Raw genomic sequence first — 14,840 nt, 5'->3', positions numbered from 1 at the left:
TGTTCACCATCAGTTCTCTCTCGCTCTTACTATATCATTAGCTCATTCTTGGTCCCAGTCACATTTTTATCCAATGAAATCCTTGATACATTTTTTTATAAGTAAGATTTCCAAAGTGACAAAGATGGGGTCGGACTCCAACTTTTATGACTTAAAATCCATTGACCTTATGATTATTTCACACTCCCATACTTGTAATTTGTCACACTGGTGATCTCAAAATGAGAAACGATATTATCCCTGCCCCCCCCAAGAATCTAATGGGAGACATATTACAGGAACATAGAATGATTTTTTTTTCCAGAAGAAAAGGAACATATCTACATTCTTCCTAATATGTGTATTCCCCAACCCTGAGAGCCTTCCAATAGGAACTAAATGTTTGTTGTGGTATTTTCCGATTTGAAGATTTTAACAGTTTTGAACAAGGAAGTGACCTGGTCAGACCTGTGTGTTAGTAAGATTATTTGGTGAGTTTTATAAGGGACAATAAGATCCTGCTGGTGTTTAAATTCAAGTTCTTTGGAAATGCAATGTCTGGAGTCTAGAATACCTAACTGACTCACATCATCATGGAAGTACCATGGCATGATGGGGAGAGTACTAATCTAGGTATAAGGAAGACCTATATCCAGATCTATTCACTGATCCTAATCCTGTGACCCTGGAAAAATCATTTAACCTTTTTGTGCCTCACTTTACTCCCTAGGATCTCTCTACTAAGTCATTGCCAAGTCGTTTTGGTAGAGGGGCTTGAAATTCCTTACACTAATAATTAAAGCCTTCATATATTTACATGAAAGATGGAGGTGAAACAGGATAGACTGGAGTGCAGGACACCCTTTAGGATGCTCTGACTAGATTTCAGGCAAGAGGTGATGAACTGGAACGAGAGCAGACAATAATAGGAGCAAGAAATGTTTTGAAGGTAGAATTGATAGAGTTTGCCAATTGGCATCCAATTGAATATAGAAAGTTAGGGAAAGGGAAAAAGGATTCTGACATTGGTGAGGTCAACCAAAAGGAATACTTGGAGATGAGAGGTGGAGTCTCTTGTTCGAGAAATATTTAAAAGATGATTGTTCCTGCATCAAAGAATATTTCTCAGGCATAATGTATGAGAAGACTGAAATGAGAAGTCTGGGAGGGAACTAGATTATAAAGGCATTTGGATGTCAAACAGAGCCTTTAGTATTTGCTACTAGAAGCAATAGGAAACCAATGGAATCATTGAAGTTTAGTGACTGGAGACAGGGTGGGGTGACATGATCAGGCCTGCACCTTAGTAAAATCACTGTAGTGGCTAAATGAAGGATGGATTGGAATGGAAAGAGACTGGAAGTAGGCAGATCCACCAACTACTCATTAAAATAATCCACATGTGAGGTAATGAGGGCTTGTTGCAGGATGGCAACAGTGTTAGAGAAGTGGACAAATTTGAGAGATGCTGCCAAGGTGAAATCATGAGACCTTGGCAAGACCTTGGATATGGGGGGATAGTGAGGAATTCAGGATAACTTCTAGGTTGTTAGCCTGAAGGATCGAAAGGTAGTAGTGCCCTGTATAATAATAAGAAAGGTAAGAGGAAAGGAAGGTTAGGAGGAAAGAGTGAGAATTTAATTTTGGATATATTGAGTTTAAGGTAACTTAAGATAGTCCAGTAGAACACTGGACATCCAGTGTGAGAAGTCTGAAAGGCAGTTGGAGAAGCAAAATTGGAGGTCACCAGAGGGATTGGGGTAGAAAACATAGATTAGAGAATCATCAATATAGTGATTATAATTAAATCCATGAGAACTGATGAGATCATTAGGTAAAATAGTATAGACGTAAAAGAGAAAAGGGTCTAAGTCAGAACTTAATGGGGATATCTATGGTTAAAGGGCACAAGGTAGGTAAGGATCCAGCAAAGGTGACGGAGAACAAACATTCTGATAGATAGAAGATTAGACGAATAGTGGTCCCGAAAACCCAGAAAGAAGAGAGTATCAAAGAGAAGAGGATAATCAACAGTGCAAAGGCTGGCCTTGATAAAATACCACTGGATTTGGCAGCTGGGAAATCATTGTTGGCTTTGGATAGAGTGATTTTATGAGAATAATGAAATTGGAAGCTAATTGTAAGAGGTTAAGAAGAGGATGAAAGGAGAGGAAGTAGTAGTACCTAGTTTGTATGGAGGAGTCTAGCTAAGGAGTCTAGCTACAAATGGGAGCTATAAGATCAAAGGGTTGAGTATAGGTTTTTTCATACTAAGGGAGACATGGGCATATTTGTAGGTAGTAGGGCGTGAACCAATAGCCAGGAGAGAATGAACATAGGTGACTCTGGGGATGAGAGAGGAGGCAACTATTGGAAGAAAGGAATGGGATCACTTGTTCAGCCATCTTTCAGTAAGACCACTTCATCATATGGAACAGGTGAAGGAGGAGAGGGGCAGAAGGCACTTGAGCGATAGCAGATGAGGAAGCGAGGTAAAGAGGGGCCTCATGGTGAATGACCTTGACATTATATGTAAAACACGAAGCGAGGTTCTCAGATGAGACAACTGGAAGGAGAGGGAGCCATGGAGGATTCAAGGAGGATGAAATGGTTTGAAAAAACCATTGTGGAGAGTTAAGTAGGAAGTTGATAAGGGATACATAGGAAGATTATGACATATGAGCTTCTCTATCTGCCGTTTGAGGATATTTAAAACCTTCCAAAATGTGATAGGTTCCAACCCATCTTGTCACTCTTATTTCATGCTTCTCTTTCATGGAATCTGTTTCAGCCAAAAAGGAATGTCACCTGTCTCTGAACTAGAGATGGAATGTCTAGCCTCTGTGTGAGCTTTACCCTGCAAATAAACTCCCTCCCCAAGTTACCTTTCATCATTTTTGCCTTTCTTCAAGGTTCTGCGTCATCTACAAAGGTATCCCTCTTCCACTTAGCTATCAGTGCTCCTCAAGTCCTTCCATTATGCCCCGTATGCATTGGCCTGTTTTCATACATTTCTCCAGTAAAATATCAGCACCTCGAGGGATGGGAATATTATGTTCTTGTGTGTGTATCCTATGTGCTAGCCACATAATTGGCACTTTAAAATGTTCACCGAACTAAAGAAATTACTTGGTCCTCTTGAAAAAACTAAATAATATTTTAGTAGGGAGACTTTTCAGCTATGACTCATTCACATAGATGTATTTCAACTTAATGCTCCATTCTCTTGCCTTTCTAGCACTCCACTCATAATGGAACAAGTATAGAGAACTCTGTTGCAAGCATAGAAATTGATTGAAAACATTGAGGGTGTTGTGTTGGCTTGACTGACTTTCCTCAGAATCACCTTAGTTGGCCGTCCAAGGCATTCCTAGAACAGGCCTCTTCGTGCTCACCGGCAAATTTGATTACTCAGATACAAATTCAGAATAAGCTCTGTATTAGAGAAAATGACAAAATGAGACCAAGAGAAAGAGAGAGAGAATGGGTAATTATATTACCAAAGCATGTGGAAAGGTGAGATCTTATTGATTTATTGGACAATTGAGTTTTTTTTTCCCCCAAAAGAAGATTTCTTGGTCTCATGGTATAAATAGTGAGCAATAGCAGGATTTACCTTGGAATTCTGGGAAGTTTCTTAAGGAACGAGATGGCAAGGTTTGGTACCCAATAGAAGACCCAGAGTGCCCTCTGCAAACAACGCTGACTTGTTCTCTGATGATGAAGAATATGAATGCTAAGTTGCATTCCCTTAAAGAGAAGTAGACTGAATATCCTCACTATAAGACAGCTCTCTTGGCAAAAGTGAAGGGGTGAACGACTCTCAGAGGGATGGGAAATGGAAATCAAAAGGTCATTGAATTTTATGTCAGAAGACCTAGATTCTAATCCCATTCTTGTCACTTCCTGCCTGCGTGAATATGGAAAAGTCATTTCAATTTTAAGCCACATTTTCCTCATCTTCAAATAGAGGGAAATGGATTAAGTTGCCTCTAGGGTCCCTTAGTGTTCCAAATCTATGAGCTTGTGACTTTTCTGGGTCTCAGTTTCTCATTCGCAAAAAAAAAAAAAAAAAAAGAATTCCGAGATTCTTTCAAACTTTAGATCTGTAACTAAAATTAAAGTAAACCAGCCTCATGGAAATCATAGAATCAATAAAATAAAAATCAGAGAACAATAGATTTATTATCTCAGTAATGTGTTTTTAATATTTATTTCATGCAGTAAATCTATTCTAAGCTAATTTTTAAAATGAGGCTCAAGGGCATAAAGTGCTAAAGTGGGTTTTAATATACCAGTAACACTGACTGAGTGACCCTGAACAGGTAATAACCCTTCTGAACTTTGAGTATTTGTCTAAGACCATATGTTTAAAAGGGGACAGCTAGGTTGCTCAGTGGATAGAGCACCAGTCCTGAAGTCATGAAGACTCATCTTTCTGAGTTCAGATCTGGCCTGACATTAGTGTATGACCTTGGATATGTGACTTAATCCTGTTTACTTCAATTTCCTCATCAGTAAAATGTGCTGGAGAAGGAAATAGCAAACCACTCCAATCTTTTTACCAAGAAAACCCCAAGTGGGGCCAGGAAGAGTTGGACATGATTGAAAATAACCTAATAAATTTTTTAAAGGGGGGTGCAGTTCTCATTGTGGAAAGGTGATTGGATGAAATCAAAGGTATGTTGACCATTATGACTAACTGAGACATTACAGGTCACAGCCAGGTCGGCAGGGATAGGGTTCCCAGGTTCATTTGATAAAAATGCCCATTTTCTATCCTTTTGCCACCTCAGGAGTACAGGTAAGAACCTGTTACCAACTTCAGAATCCTGTAATACCACACTAGCTGCACAGGGTGTGTTTGTCCTAACCAAACCAATGGTAACCTAGATCATTTCTCCATCTGATGTTCATGTAGCAACCCTGACCTAAGGAGAACTGAGCCCATCCTGGAAAGTCCCTTGCAGAGGACCAGCAGTGGAAGCTCCTCCAGTTCCAGCACTCCGAGTTCCCAGCCTAGTTCCCAGGGAGGTTCTCAGCCAGGATCGCAAGCTGGCTCCAGTGAACGGAACAGAGTTCGAGGTAAAAACTGGCTCTTTCTTTTCGGTAGCATTGTGTGATGTGGTTGGTTGATTGGTCTTCCTTCTCAGGACTAAAATGAATCACTATATTAGAATCGAGTTACAGTGTATCCGACTGTGGCTGATCAGAACAACATGAGCTCGGAACGTTCTATCTCAAACCCCGATGAACATCTGGGGTGACTTCTCTACCCTTGTGCATCTCATATTTCTTCTTCAATTCTCCTTAGCTCACAGAGCACAGCACCTTCTCTGATGAGAGAGTGCATGCCATCTCCCATGTCATACAATCAATTCTAACGTTCTTAAGAGAGACTTTGTGAGTGTCCTTGTATCACTTTTTCTGGCCTTGTGAGAAAGTCAGACAGAATGACTTGTGAGCATTTGTCCTGGGTGAGTTGTCCATAAAATAGTCTTTGACAAATGTTCATTTGACATTCGAACAATATGGCCCATCCAATCCCTGAAGTAGTGTTTGAGTAGAGTATTAAAGGAAGAGTATCAAAGAGAGAGTGAATGAATGAAATGGGAAAACAATGAAGTGCCTAGTGTGTGCTAGGACTGAGATATGTGGCAAAACAGTAATAGATTTAGACCCAAAAGACATGGATTCAGATCCCGGGTCTGCCTCATGTTACCTCTAGAACTTTCGGCAATTCACTTATCTGTCTGGCTTTATCATTCTTCTCTATGACCATAGAGAATTGAACTAAGGGACTTCTAAAGCCCCATCCCACTCTAGTCCTGTGGCCATGAAATGAATCAGATCCACAGGGTTTCTGTGGTTTTTTTGGGCTATGAAAGTCTAGATTATGGTAGTGTGTGTTTTTTATATGTGAGTGTGTAACTGAGTCTGTGAAAGAATATATGGCTGTGTGTTCAGGTGCAGGTGAGGTGTAAGGTGTATGTGTCTTGTGAATGTTTCTGTGTCTGAGTGTGTGACTTTCTTTGTGTATGTATGGATGTGTATGAGTAAACATGTGTGATTATGTACGGATGTATCTGTGTGAATGTTTCTGTAGCCAAATGTGTGGGTATATGGACATGTGTTAGTAAACACATGTGTCTTTGTATGAATGTGTCTTGTGAGTGTTCTTTGTGTGAGAATGTGTATGTGTGTTTGTGAGTAGGTGTATCTGTGTGTGAGTGTATATATGAGTATGTATTTGTAAGGATGTATATGTGTGAATGTTGGTGAGTGTATTTGTGTGTGACTGTGTGTGTATTTGTATATGTGTGTATTTATATGTGAGTATGTATAGGAGTATGTATGTGTTTTGTCTATGAGCATGTATTTATAAGTGTATGTATGTATGTGAATATGGTATATGTATTTATATTTGAGTGTATATGAGTGTATATATTTGTATAAGAGTATACTTGTAGGTGAGTATATATATGAGTGTATTTATATGTGTATGCATTGTGTGTGTATTTATGAGTGTGCATATTTGTGCAAGAGTATATATTTATGTATGTGTATTTGTGTGTGAGTGTGTATATTTGTGTGAGTGTATATATATGTGTGTATTTGTGTGTGTGTCTACTTGTGTGAGTGTATATATAAGTGTGTGTGATGTGTATGTGTGTGATATGTGTGATGTGTATAGAAAGCTCAACACTGTTAAGGGAAAGGAGAGTTTTAGTTTTAGAAATACTGAGTTGAATTGTTTCCTCTGGCAAACCATGATATGACATTGTTTGCTAATAGGAACAAGCTCTTTGATTCACCAAATTGGCAGGGTCATCAGCAGCCATCTAGGGCAATCCCTACCTGGAAAAGAATCCCCCACTATAAAAGACTCCTAACGTGGCCATCCAGTCTTTGTCTCTTTGGGAAATGGAAAAGCTCTAACTGACTTCACATCCCCTGCTGATATAACTCCCTTTTTAGCCTTTCAGTGCTTATACAGAAGCAATCCCTTGTCCCCAGTCCCTACACTAACCAGAATGACTGGTAACAATCAGCTGCTGACACTTGGACCCTGCAAAGAATACAATCAGTTCAACTTTTAGAAGTATAGTTGACAATATGCTATGTTTATCTAGAATTAGAGTTTGATCAGGCATTTAAAAATTCAAAGGACTAGAACCAGTCTTCTTTTAATTAATTATTTGAATGTTCCAGTAAGCCCTGTTGGGGAGAACTAAATCACATCTCTGGACATTTAATTTAAGTCATTCATCACTGTTTGGTTTCCATTAATGAGGTAGCCTGAAAAAAAAACTTTAATATTGTCCAACTAATTATATGTGACAATCTATTGCTTCTAGTTAATCAAACTTCCCTTTCTCAGAATTACCTTCTTCACAAGGTAATTTTTCCAAGAGATAAAAGAGAGTCCCTTCTTCAATACTATTTGATGCATTTGGATTTACTTATAAATCAGTCTGCCACCCAAAATGCACCAGTGTTTTATCCTTCCTTGGCATCTTCATTGGAGCAATCATGACTTCACAAAGAATATCCCAGTGAGGTGGGTCAGTAGCAAGAGTTAGCAAGTTTATTTTGAAGAATAAAAGAGGTCCTCTTATTTGGTTCAAGGATAGTTCCATGAAGGTGATTTGGAGAAGAGAGGAGGATGGGATAAAGAAAAAGAGAGAGGAAGATGGAGAAGAAGGGAAAAAAGAGGGAGAAGGTAGAATGAAAAAGAGGGAAGGGAAGTTGAGTTTCCATAGCAATTCTAGTGTACATAAGTGTCATCAAACACAGGTGATATATAGTCAGACCAGTGATTCTGCTTCCATTCAATATGGATAAGTAATCATGGGCAATATACCTTTTTTTTTCACTCAAAGGCAATGAGATAGAGAAAAAAGATAATTGACTCTTAAGTCTGGAGATCTGGATTCATATCCTGCCTTGAACTTTTAGTAACTGTGTGACCTTGAACAAGTCCCTTGATGCACCTGGGAATTCAGTTGCCTCATCTACCAGAGAAAGGATTAAGTTGGATTTAGTCTTCTGAAGGCCCTAATAATTCAGGATCGGTGGTTCTCTAATTTCATTTTGTAAAACTCTCTATTTAGGAAAAGAGCACATTCATATATATGTTCTGTTTGTAGGGAAGCTAGGTGGCTCAGTGGATAGAGCACCAAGCCTGGAGCCAGGAAAACCTGAGTTCAAATCTGGCCTCAGACACTTATTAGCTGTGTGACTACCCAAGTCACTTAACCATGTTTGCCTCAGTTTCCTCATCTGTAAAATGTAAAATGAGCTGTAGAAGCAAATGGTAAACCATTCCAATATCTTTGTCAAGAAAACCTCAAATGGGGTCATGAAGAATCAGACACAGCTGGAAAACAATTGAACAACAAAAAGCTAGTAGGTAAATATATTGCAATTAGAGGTAACTGGACTCAACACTAGAACAAGAAAAGGATTCGCAGAGAAGAAGGTTCCCAAATTGAGCCTGGAAGAGAGCTCAGGGTTCTAAGAGATGAAGAGAGAATAAATCCCAGAGAGGGGAGAAAACCCAAAGCAGAGCCCAGGAACAGCTGGGCAAGAGGATGAGCTGTAATATAGAACACACAAATACTCAGCATTGTTGGTAAAGTAGGTGGGAGCCAGATGGGATAGTTTTAGAACCAGGCTGAGGATTGTGTGTTCATGTTTGTCTGAGACTGTTTTCTAGAGGCATTATGGAGCCATAGAAAAATTTTGCTCAGCAGAGTGTCACAATTAGACTCACGGTTTAGGAGAGTGGCTCATAGCTTCTTTTTAAAAATATTTTGATAACTGGAGTTCAATATTATTGTTTTTCTTTCTGGTATTATGTATTTTATTTTATGTCTTTAAAAATCTTATGAGAAGGAGGGCATAGGCTTCAAGAGATTGCTGGAAGGGTCCCCAATACACAAAACAGGTTAAGATCCCATGGTTTAAGAGTATAATTTTTGACATATTAAAAAAAATCAATTTAATCTAACCTCCTCATTTGGCAAATGAGAAAACTGACTTACCACCAATGATACTAAATATCATCACAGGATCAAGGGTATACAACTCTAAAGGAAAGGCCTGAGCTCAGGAAAGGAATGAATTGCCCACTGAGCTCCCCCATACCGAGCACTCACAGGGCTCAGAAACCAGAGGCCCACTCAGACTCCCTCCCTTTTCTCATCCTTCACCTGATATACAAGGGCTTTTCCAGAATCCTAGCCTTTCCATTTCATGAGAATAAAATGACTAAATATAGACTGCTCACAGTTGATCATTTCCATGCCTGATAACAGAAGGGTTATCTCCCCATGTGGCTCCCCAAAATAGGTCAGCTTTCTCAATGAATGGATTTTGAGGCAGAAATATTGCAGAGAATCTTGATTTGCTTCATTGCTGTGATGTCATCAATGGACCTGTCTGATTCCCCCCACCCATCCTACAGATTTGACTTCCTTCCCCCCTTTTGCTAAACTGACCAAGTGCCTGAAAACCTCATGGAGAAACAGTCCTAGTGATTAAAGAAAGTCCATGACTGGAGTTTGGGGTCACTTGGCCAGAAGATAGCAGCTAGGTTCTTGGAATCAAATCTTGCCTCCTAAGCAAGTCATTTAACACCTCTCAGAGGTGTTTCTTTATCTGTAAAAAGAGTTTCTTTATCTGTAAAAAAAAAAAAAAATACCTACTTCACAGAGTTGTTGAGAGGCTCAAAGGAGATTGCATGAGTGGAGTCTTTATAAATGCTAGCCTTTTAGGAACAGTAAAAATAGCTAGCATTTAATAACATTCTGCACACAATCATTCTATTACAAAATAATTTGCTAACTCTAAAATGCCATACAAAGCTATTATTATTAACAACAATTATTTAATAACATCATAGCTTTTTAAGGTTTGCAGAGCACTTTCCAGATATTCGTTCAATTTATACTCAGCACAACAAGGTAAATTCCATTAACGCCCTCATTTTGCAGAGGAGAAAACTGAGGCAGACAGTGGTTCGAGTGACTTGCCTGGGATGAATGAACTTGAGTCTTCCTGACTCCAGACAGAGCTCTCCCTCCACTGAGCCACCTAGAATTGAGAAAATGTTATCTTTATTCAAGAAAATATTCATTGACAAAAAAGGAGAGAGATAAGAATCATCTGAACAGTTGTCCTTCCTGAAGGAAAAACCAGTCAATATTATACGGTCACCTTCCTTGTTCTGTCTTTTTCTCTTCTTCAGCTAACACAAAATCTGAAGGATCGCCCGTGCTTCCTCATGAACCTCCCAAAGGGAAGCCAGAAGAGTCAAGAGACATCACCCGACCTGGTCGACCAGCTGTGAGTTTTTCTTTCTCCTTTTTTCTGTCTTCCCTTTGTTCTTTTTCCTATTTCTTCTGTCCCTCACACAAAAGAAAAGTTGAGGATCCTTTCTCTCCCTCCTTCCCTCCTCTTCTCTCTCTCTCTCTCTCTTTCTCTCTCTCTCTCTCTCTCTCTCTCTCTCTCTCTCTCTCTCTCTCTCCCCTCTTCCCCTTTCTAGCCCCTCCCTTCTCCCCTCCCCCCCCCCCCGCATAATCTGCACAAATAAATCGTCAGAGGGCCAAAGAGTCAAAATAGCAACCCCACCCCGATAAGTCAAGAAACTGATTTTGTTATCAATTACTTCTTCCAGCTTTGTTGCCTTTGGATTTTTGGTTGCCTACTAGCAAGTCTATCAGAGAATAGAAATGGAAAGGGGGGAAACCTCAGCCTTCCTTTTCTCTCTTCTCTAGTTCTGGTAAAAAGGTTTGATTGGGGCAGATGTTGAAACTCTTGGGCAAAATATGACATAGGAATAATCTGTGGGCTTTTTTGTCCATGTGATCTCTGAGTCCTGTGATCCTCAAGGTGAATAGAAGGAGGAAAAGCTACGTGGTTTGCTTTTTTCTAATTAAAAATCACAGAACAAGTTCTTCCCCCCTTTCTCCTCTTGCTGCCCACTTGGCAAATAATTTCACAGAAAGCAGAGTACAAAGATAATAACTAAACTATTGAATTTAACTTGGGAGCGGTTTCCATGTACCTTCTTGATTTCCTTGAAATTTTCTCAAAGTCTATTCAATGAAATCTAAGCTTTTCTTGTTTAGTTTATATTTTTGAGGTTCAAAGTATGCTAAAATCAGTGATAAAATCAATTTGGTTCTCTGTTTTTAACATGCTCTGCTGTTTTCTCGTGTCCTTTTCTTTATAATGCAACAGCTTTACTCTAACTGTTCTAATTCTGTTTCCTAACTGTGTTCCTCTGTCTTTTTTTCCTGTTCTGATCTATTTCCTCTGATGCTGATGAATCTTCACTTATCACAGAGCTATAAGAAAGCTATAGATGAGGTTAGTGATACATTTATTTCACTTGGTCATGATCAAAGGTGTTGGTTTATAACTACTTGAATTTGTGATTTTGCTAACCTTGACACTCAGAAGAAGTAAATGGGTAAAAACTCATTTAATCAGGTAGCAAAGTCTGCCCAAGAAAGGGGATCATTTTAAGCTCAGATAACCGACTTGCAGAAAGCCCCATGCAGGTGGAAACCAACATGAGAAGTCCCCACCTTTGTCAGGTCTCATAGGTAGGGAGTTGGTGGAAAGGAAAGTAACTGGATTCCCAACACCTGGGATAGTTTCGATCTGCATGCACTCGGCAGAGATGGCGGGCCTTGGGAAGATGCCTGAGATGCATGGAGTTGGAAGTTCTACAAGGGCATGGAGGCTTTGATCCCACCAAGCATTCAAATGAGGCAGTGATTTCCTATCATTTCTGCCTTCAGTGATTCTAGCATGTTGGAGAGGCATGTTTGTATGCATCTGACCTTTACAGATAAGCATCCCTGCTTCTGAAAATATGACACATTACCTGCTGCACCCTCCATTGGGTGAGAAACAGAAGTAGAACCATAGATCAAGGATTACTCTTTTTCAAGGTACCAGGTCTCCCTGCACATTTCAGCACTGTAGCATCTGGATAACATTCATTAAGAAAATATCCCAAATTATAGTATATGCCAAGAATTTAGTAGACAATAAATTTAATCAAGGATTAAAAACACTAATGAAAGGATTTAACAACAAAAACGTTCTTCAGCACTCAACATATATGGTGCTGTATTCCTAGAACATAGTTGACACGTAATCATTAATTGATTGATTGATAATAGCCCTAACCAGCTTTCTTCTGAAAGGATTTAAGAGCAAAAAGCATCCTTCAATATTCCAGTTTCTAATAAAATTGCTTCATGTTTGTATCAAGGAAAATTTAGTACATCTAGGGATCTGGCTCAGGTGATTGCCACTTTGAGGAATATGATCCTCTGCACATCATTTAAAAACATAAGATTACCTAATTGTCTTTGGAAATATTTGCCTTCATAATTGTTGAGATTCATTTATTAACAGCTAAACCACCTGGAGGCAGTTAGATGGCTCAGAGGATATGAAGTCAGGAAGATTTAATTTCAAATGTGACCTCTGACATCTCCTGTATGATCCAGGGCAAATCATTTAACTCTGTTTGCCTCAGTTTCCACACCTATAAAATGAGCTGTAAAAGGAAATGGCAAATGACAACTGCAATATCTTTACCTCAAAAAACACCTTGGATAATATTGATGTGTTATGGTCCATGAGGTCATGAGTCCAAATAACTGAACAACACAAAAAGCCACCTTCTCTGGATAGTATTAGATATATCAACCTATTAACATGTATTATTAAGCATTTCTGTGTACCAAGAGTTGTACCTGTTACATGTCTTATGTGTCTAACAGTATGCTAAGGATAGAGACATAAACATTCCCTCCCCTTGAGGAGCTAAGTAGGAAATTAGCCTGTGAACATGTAGATACAAAATAGTTTCAAAATCTCAAAATCTCAAAAACAGGCAAAATAAAAATGATCTTGAATGATATTGCAAAAATTATAATTGATTTGTTTTTCATGAATAATAGGAATTATTTTTATGATTTTTTAATGATCTTACTGCTCAATTAGTTCAGGGACATTCATTTTAGTTGGGATACTAATCTATGATTCAATAAACTAATTTCTATGTATTTTATAATGTTGAGTTGCTAGAAAATGATTCAGAGCATTAAATCTGTGAGGTTCCTTGGAACATACCACCAGCTTCCATTGCCCTCATTCTAAAACCACAGTGGTAGAAAACTGGAGATTAGTTATCGGTATAACCCCCTACCTGTTACAAGTATGGAAACTGAGTCCCAGAGAGTATCTTGCTCAAGGTTTTCAAATGTCCTATAAAGATAATGACTTATACACATCATGTGTATGTGGATAGTATGTGTGTGTCTCTGTGAATTCCAGTTATGTAAGGACATAAAGGAAAGATGGGCCGTCTTGTTTGAACAAATTGATAAAATATCTTACAAATGAAAAGGCATAAAACATCACCTTTTTAGGTGGGATGTTCACACGTATTAGGCTGTATATGAGGTCTGGGAAGTAACAATGAATTGATGCTATAAAAGAATAAATCAAGACATCTTTACAATTAAAAGCTACTGAAAGGCATTGATTGTGTCAGCAAAGACCTTTTAATTGTCATTTCCCCTGAGTCAGTAATAAAATCATAAATACTCTTCCTATTAAGTAGCACTTCCATTTCTTTTTCAAATTCTTTTATCTCCTGCCCAAAGTCTGGGGCGATCAAGCAATAAAATCTATAAAAGCCCATTATCTGGAGAAAATGTAAGTGTTAAATATTAGACATCTTGATAACTCTAACTCCGTGATGAGTCTCTAACTCCATGAAGTTAATCTCACTTCATGTCCATTTTTCTTAGGACATTGTTATTATCACTGGTCCAAAGATATGAATTGATTACACATACTTTTGGTTAAATAGTTAGATTGATGACATAGAGAGGTCAATTCTGTTTTTTTTGGGGGGGGAGGGATGGGGGTAGGGTTCTGTCAGGAATAAGGAGGACAGGGAGCTAGGTACTAATATCTGAGAACTTCCTAAGCAAACTGTGAAATAATTTCTCTGGTGATTTTTGGTATTTTACCAAAGATGATTTCTTATTAGGCCTGAAATTATCAAATTAACAGGTACAGTGAGGAAAGGGAAAACATAAATTGTAAGAACAATACCAATATGGTGTCATGGAAAAAAATATTAGACAATGCCACTAGATCTAGATTCAAATCCCAACTCTTTCATCTTTATGACTTTGGGTGAATAAATTAATTTCTCAGAACCATGGTTCCATCAACTATAAAATGACAAATTTGAAGAGATCATGACCATGACCCAGGGCCTCTTCTCATTCCCAGTCCTTGCTCCTATGAGTTACAAGTCCCAAATATAATTTTAAAAGAATTAGAATGTTAAGAAAAGATGTGAGTTCTTGAAAAGCAGCATATAAATTAATAGACTTTGGGTGAGTAAAAAGAATATTTTTAAACAATAGAGATCTTTCCTTTTAAAACTCTACTATAGTAGTTTTTAAATTTTCAGCTTTTGAGGAGTACCAAACATTGGAAAAGATTTTAGAATGGATTTAAATAATTGATTGTCATGGCAAATGATGTTATTCCAGTTGACTCATATGGTTATTGGCATTGTAGGGTAAACCTAAAACCATATTCTCTCTTTGTTCTAATAAAAAGTGTCATCCTAGGTACATACTCTATAATTTATCACAGGCTTAACATGCTTGTCAAAGAGTTTAACAACAAATTTCAATCTTGTTTCATGATATAGTGTTGACTTGGAGGATTTTCTCTCCTGTTATATACTTTCCTTGTACTTTCTACTGCTTCAATACATTTTCCTGATTCACTTAAAGATTCTTCAG

At 38.3% G+C, this 14,840-nt stretch overlaps 1 protein-coding gene across 9 annotated transcripts in view; it reads left to right on the top strand.

Annotated features, from left to right (window-relative positions):
• The window catches only part of TNIK (TRAF2 and NCK interacting kinase), a 413,088-nt gene that overhangs the window by 355,353 nt on the left and 42,895 nt on the right, over positions 1-14,840 (top strand). For 6 of the 9 annotated variants that reach the window (XM_051983151.1, XM_051983153.1, XM_051983150.1 and 3 more), the window contains 3 exons: positions 4,901-5,064; positions 10,232-10,329; positions 11,332-11,355. In XM_051983151.1, coding sequence (XP_051839111.1) covers positions 4,901-5,064; positions 10,232-10,329; positions 11,332-11,355 — 286 coding nt within the window. The remainder of the gene's footprint in view (positions 1-4,900; positions 5,065-10,231; positions 10,330-11,331; positions 11,356-14,840) is intronic. The other 3 variants (XM_051983152.1, XM_051983158.1, XM_051983156.1) reach the window with 1 other exon arrangement.

The sequence above is a fragment of the Antechinus flavipes genome, chromosome 3 (genome assembly GCF_016432865.1).
Source record: "Antechinus flavipes isolate AdamAnt ecotype Samford, QLD, Australia chromosome 3, AdamAnt_v2, whole genome shotgun sequence".
Classification (NCBI taxonomy): domain Eukaryota; kingdom Metazoa; phylum Chordata; class Mammalia; order Dasyuromorphia; family Dasyuridae; genus Antechinus; species Antechinus flavipes.
The sequence above is the reverse complement of the archived record's forward strand: the minus strand, read 5'-3'. Positions and strand labels throughout refer to the sequence as shown.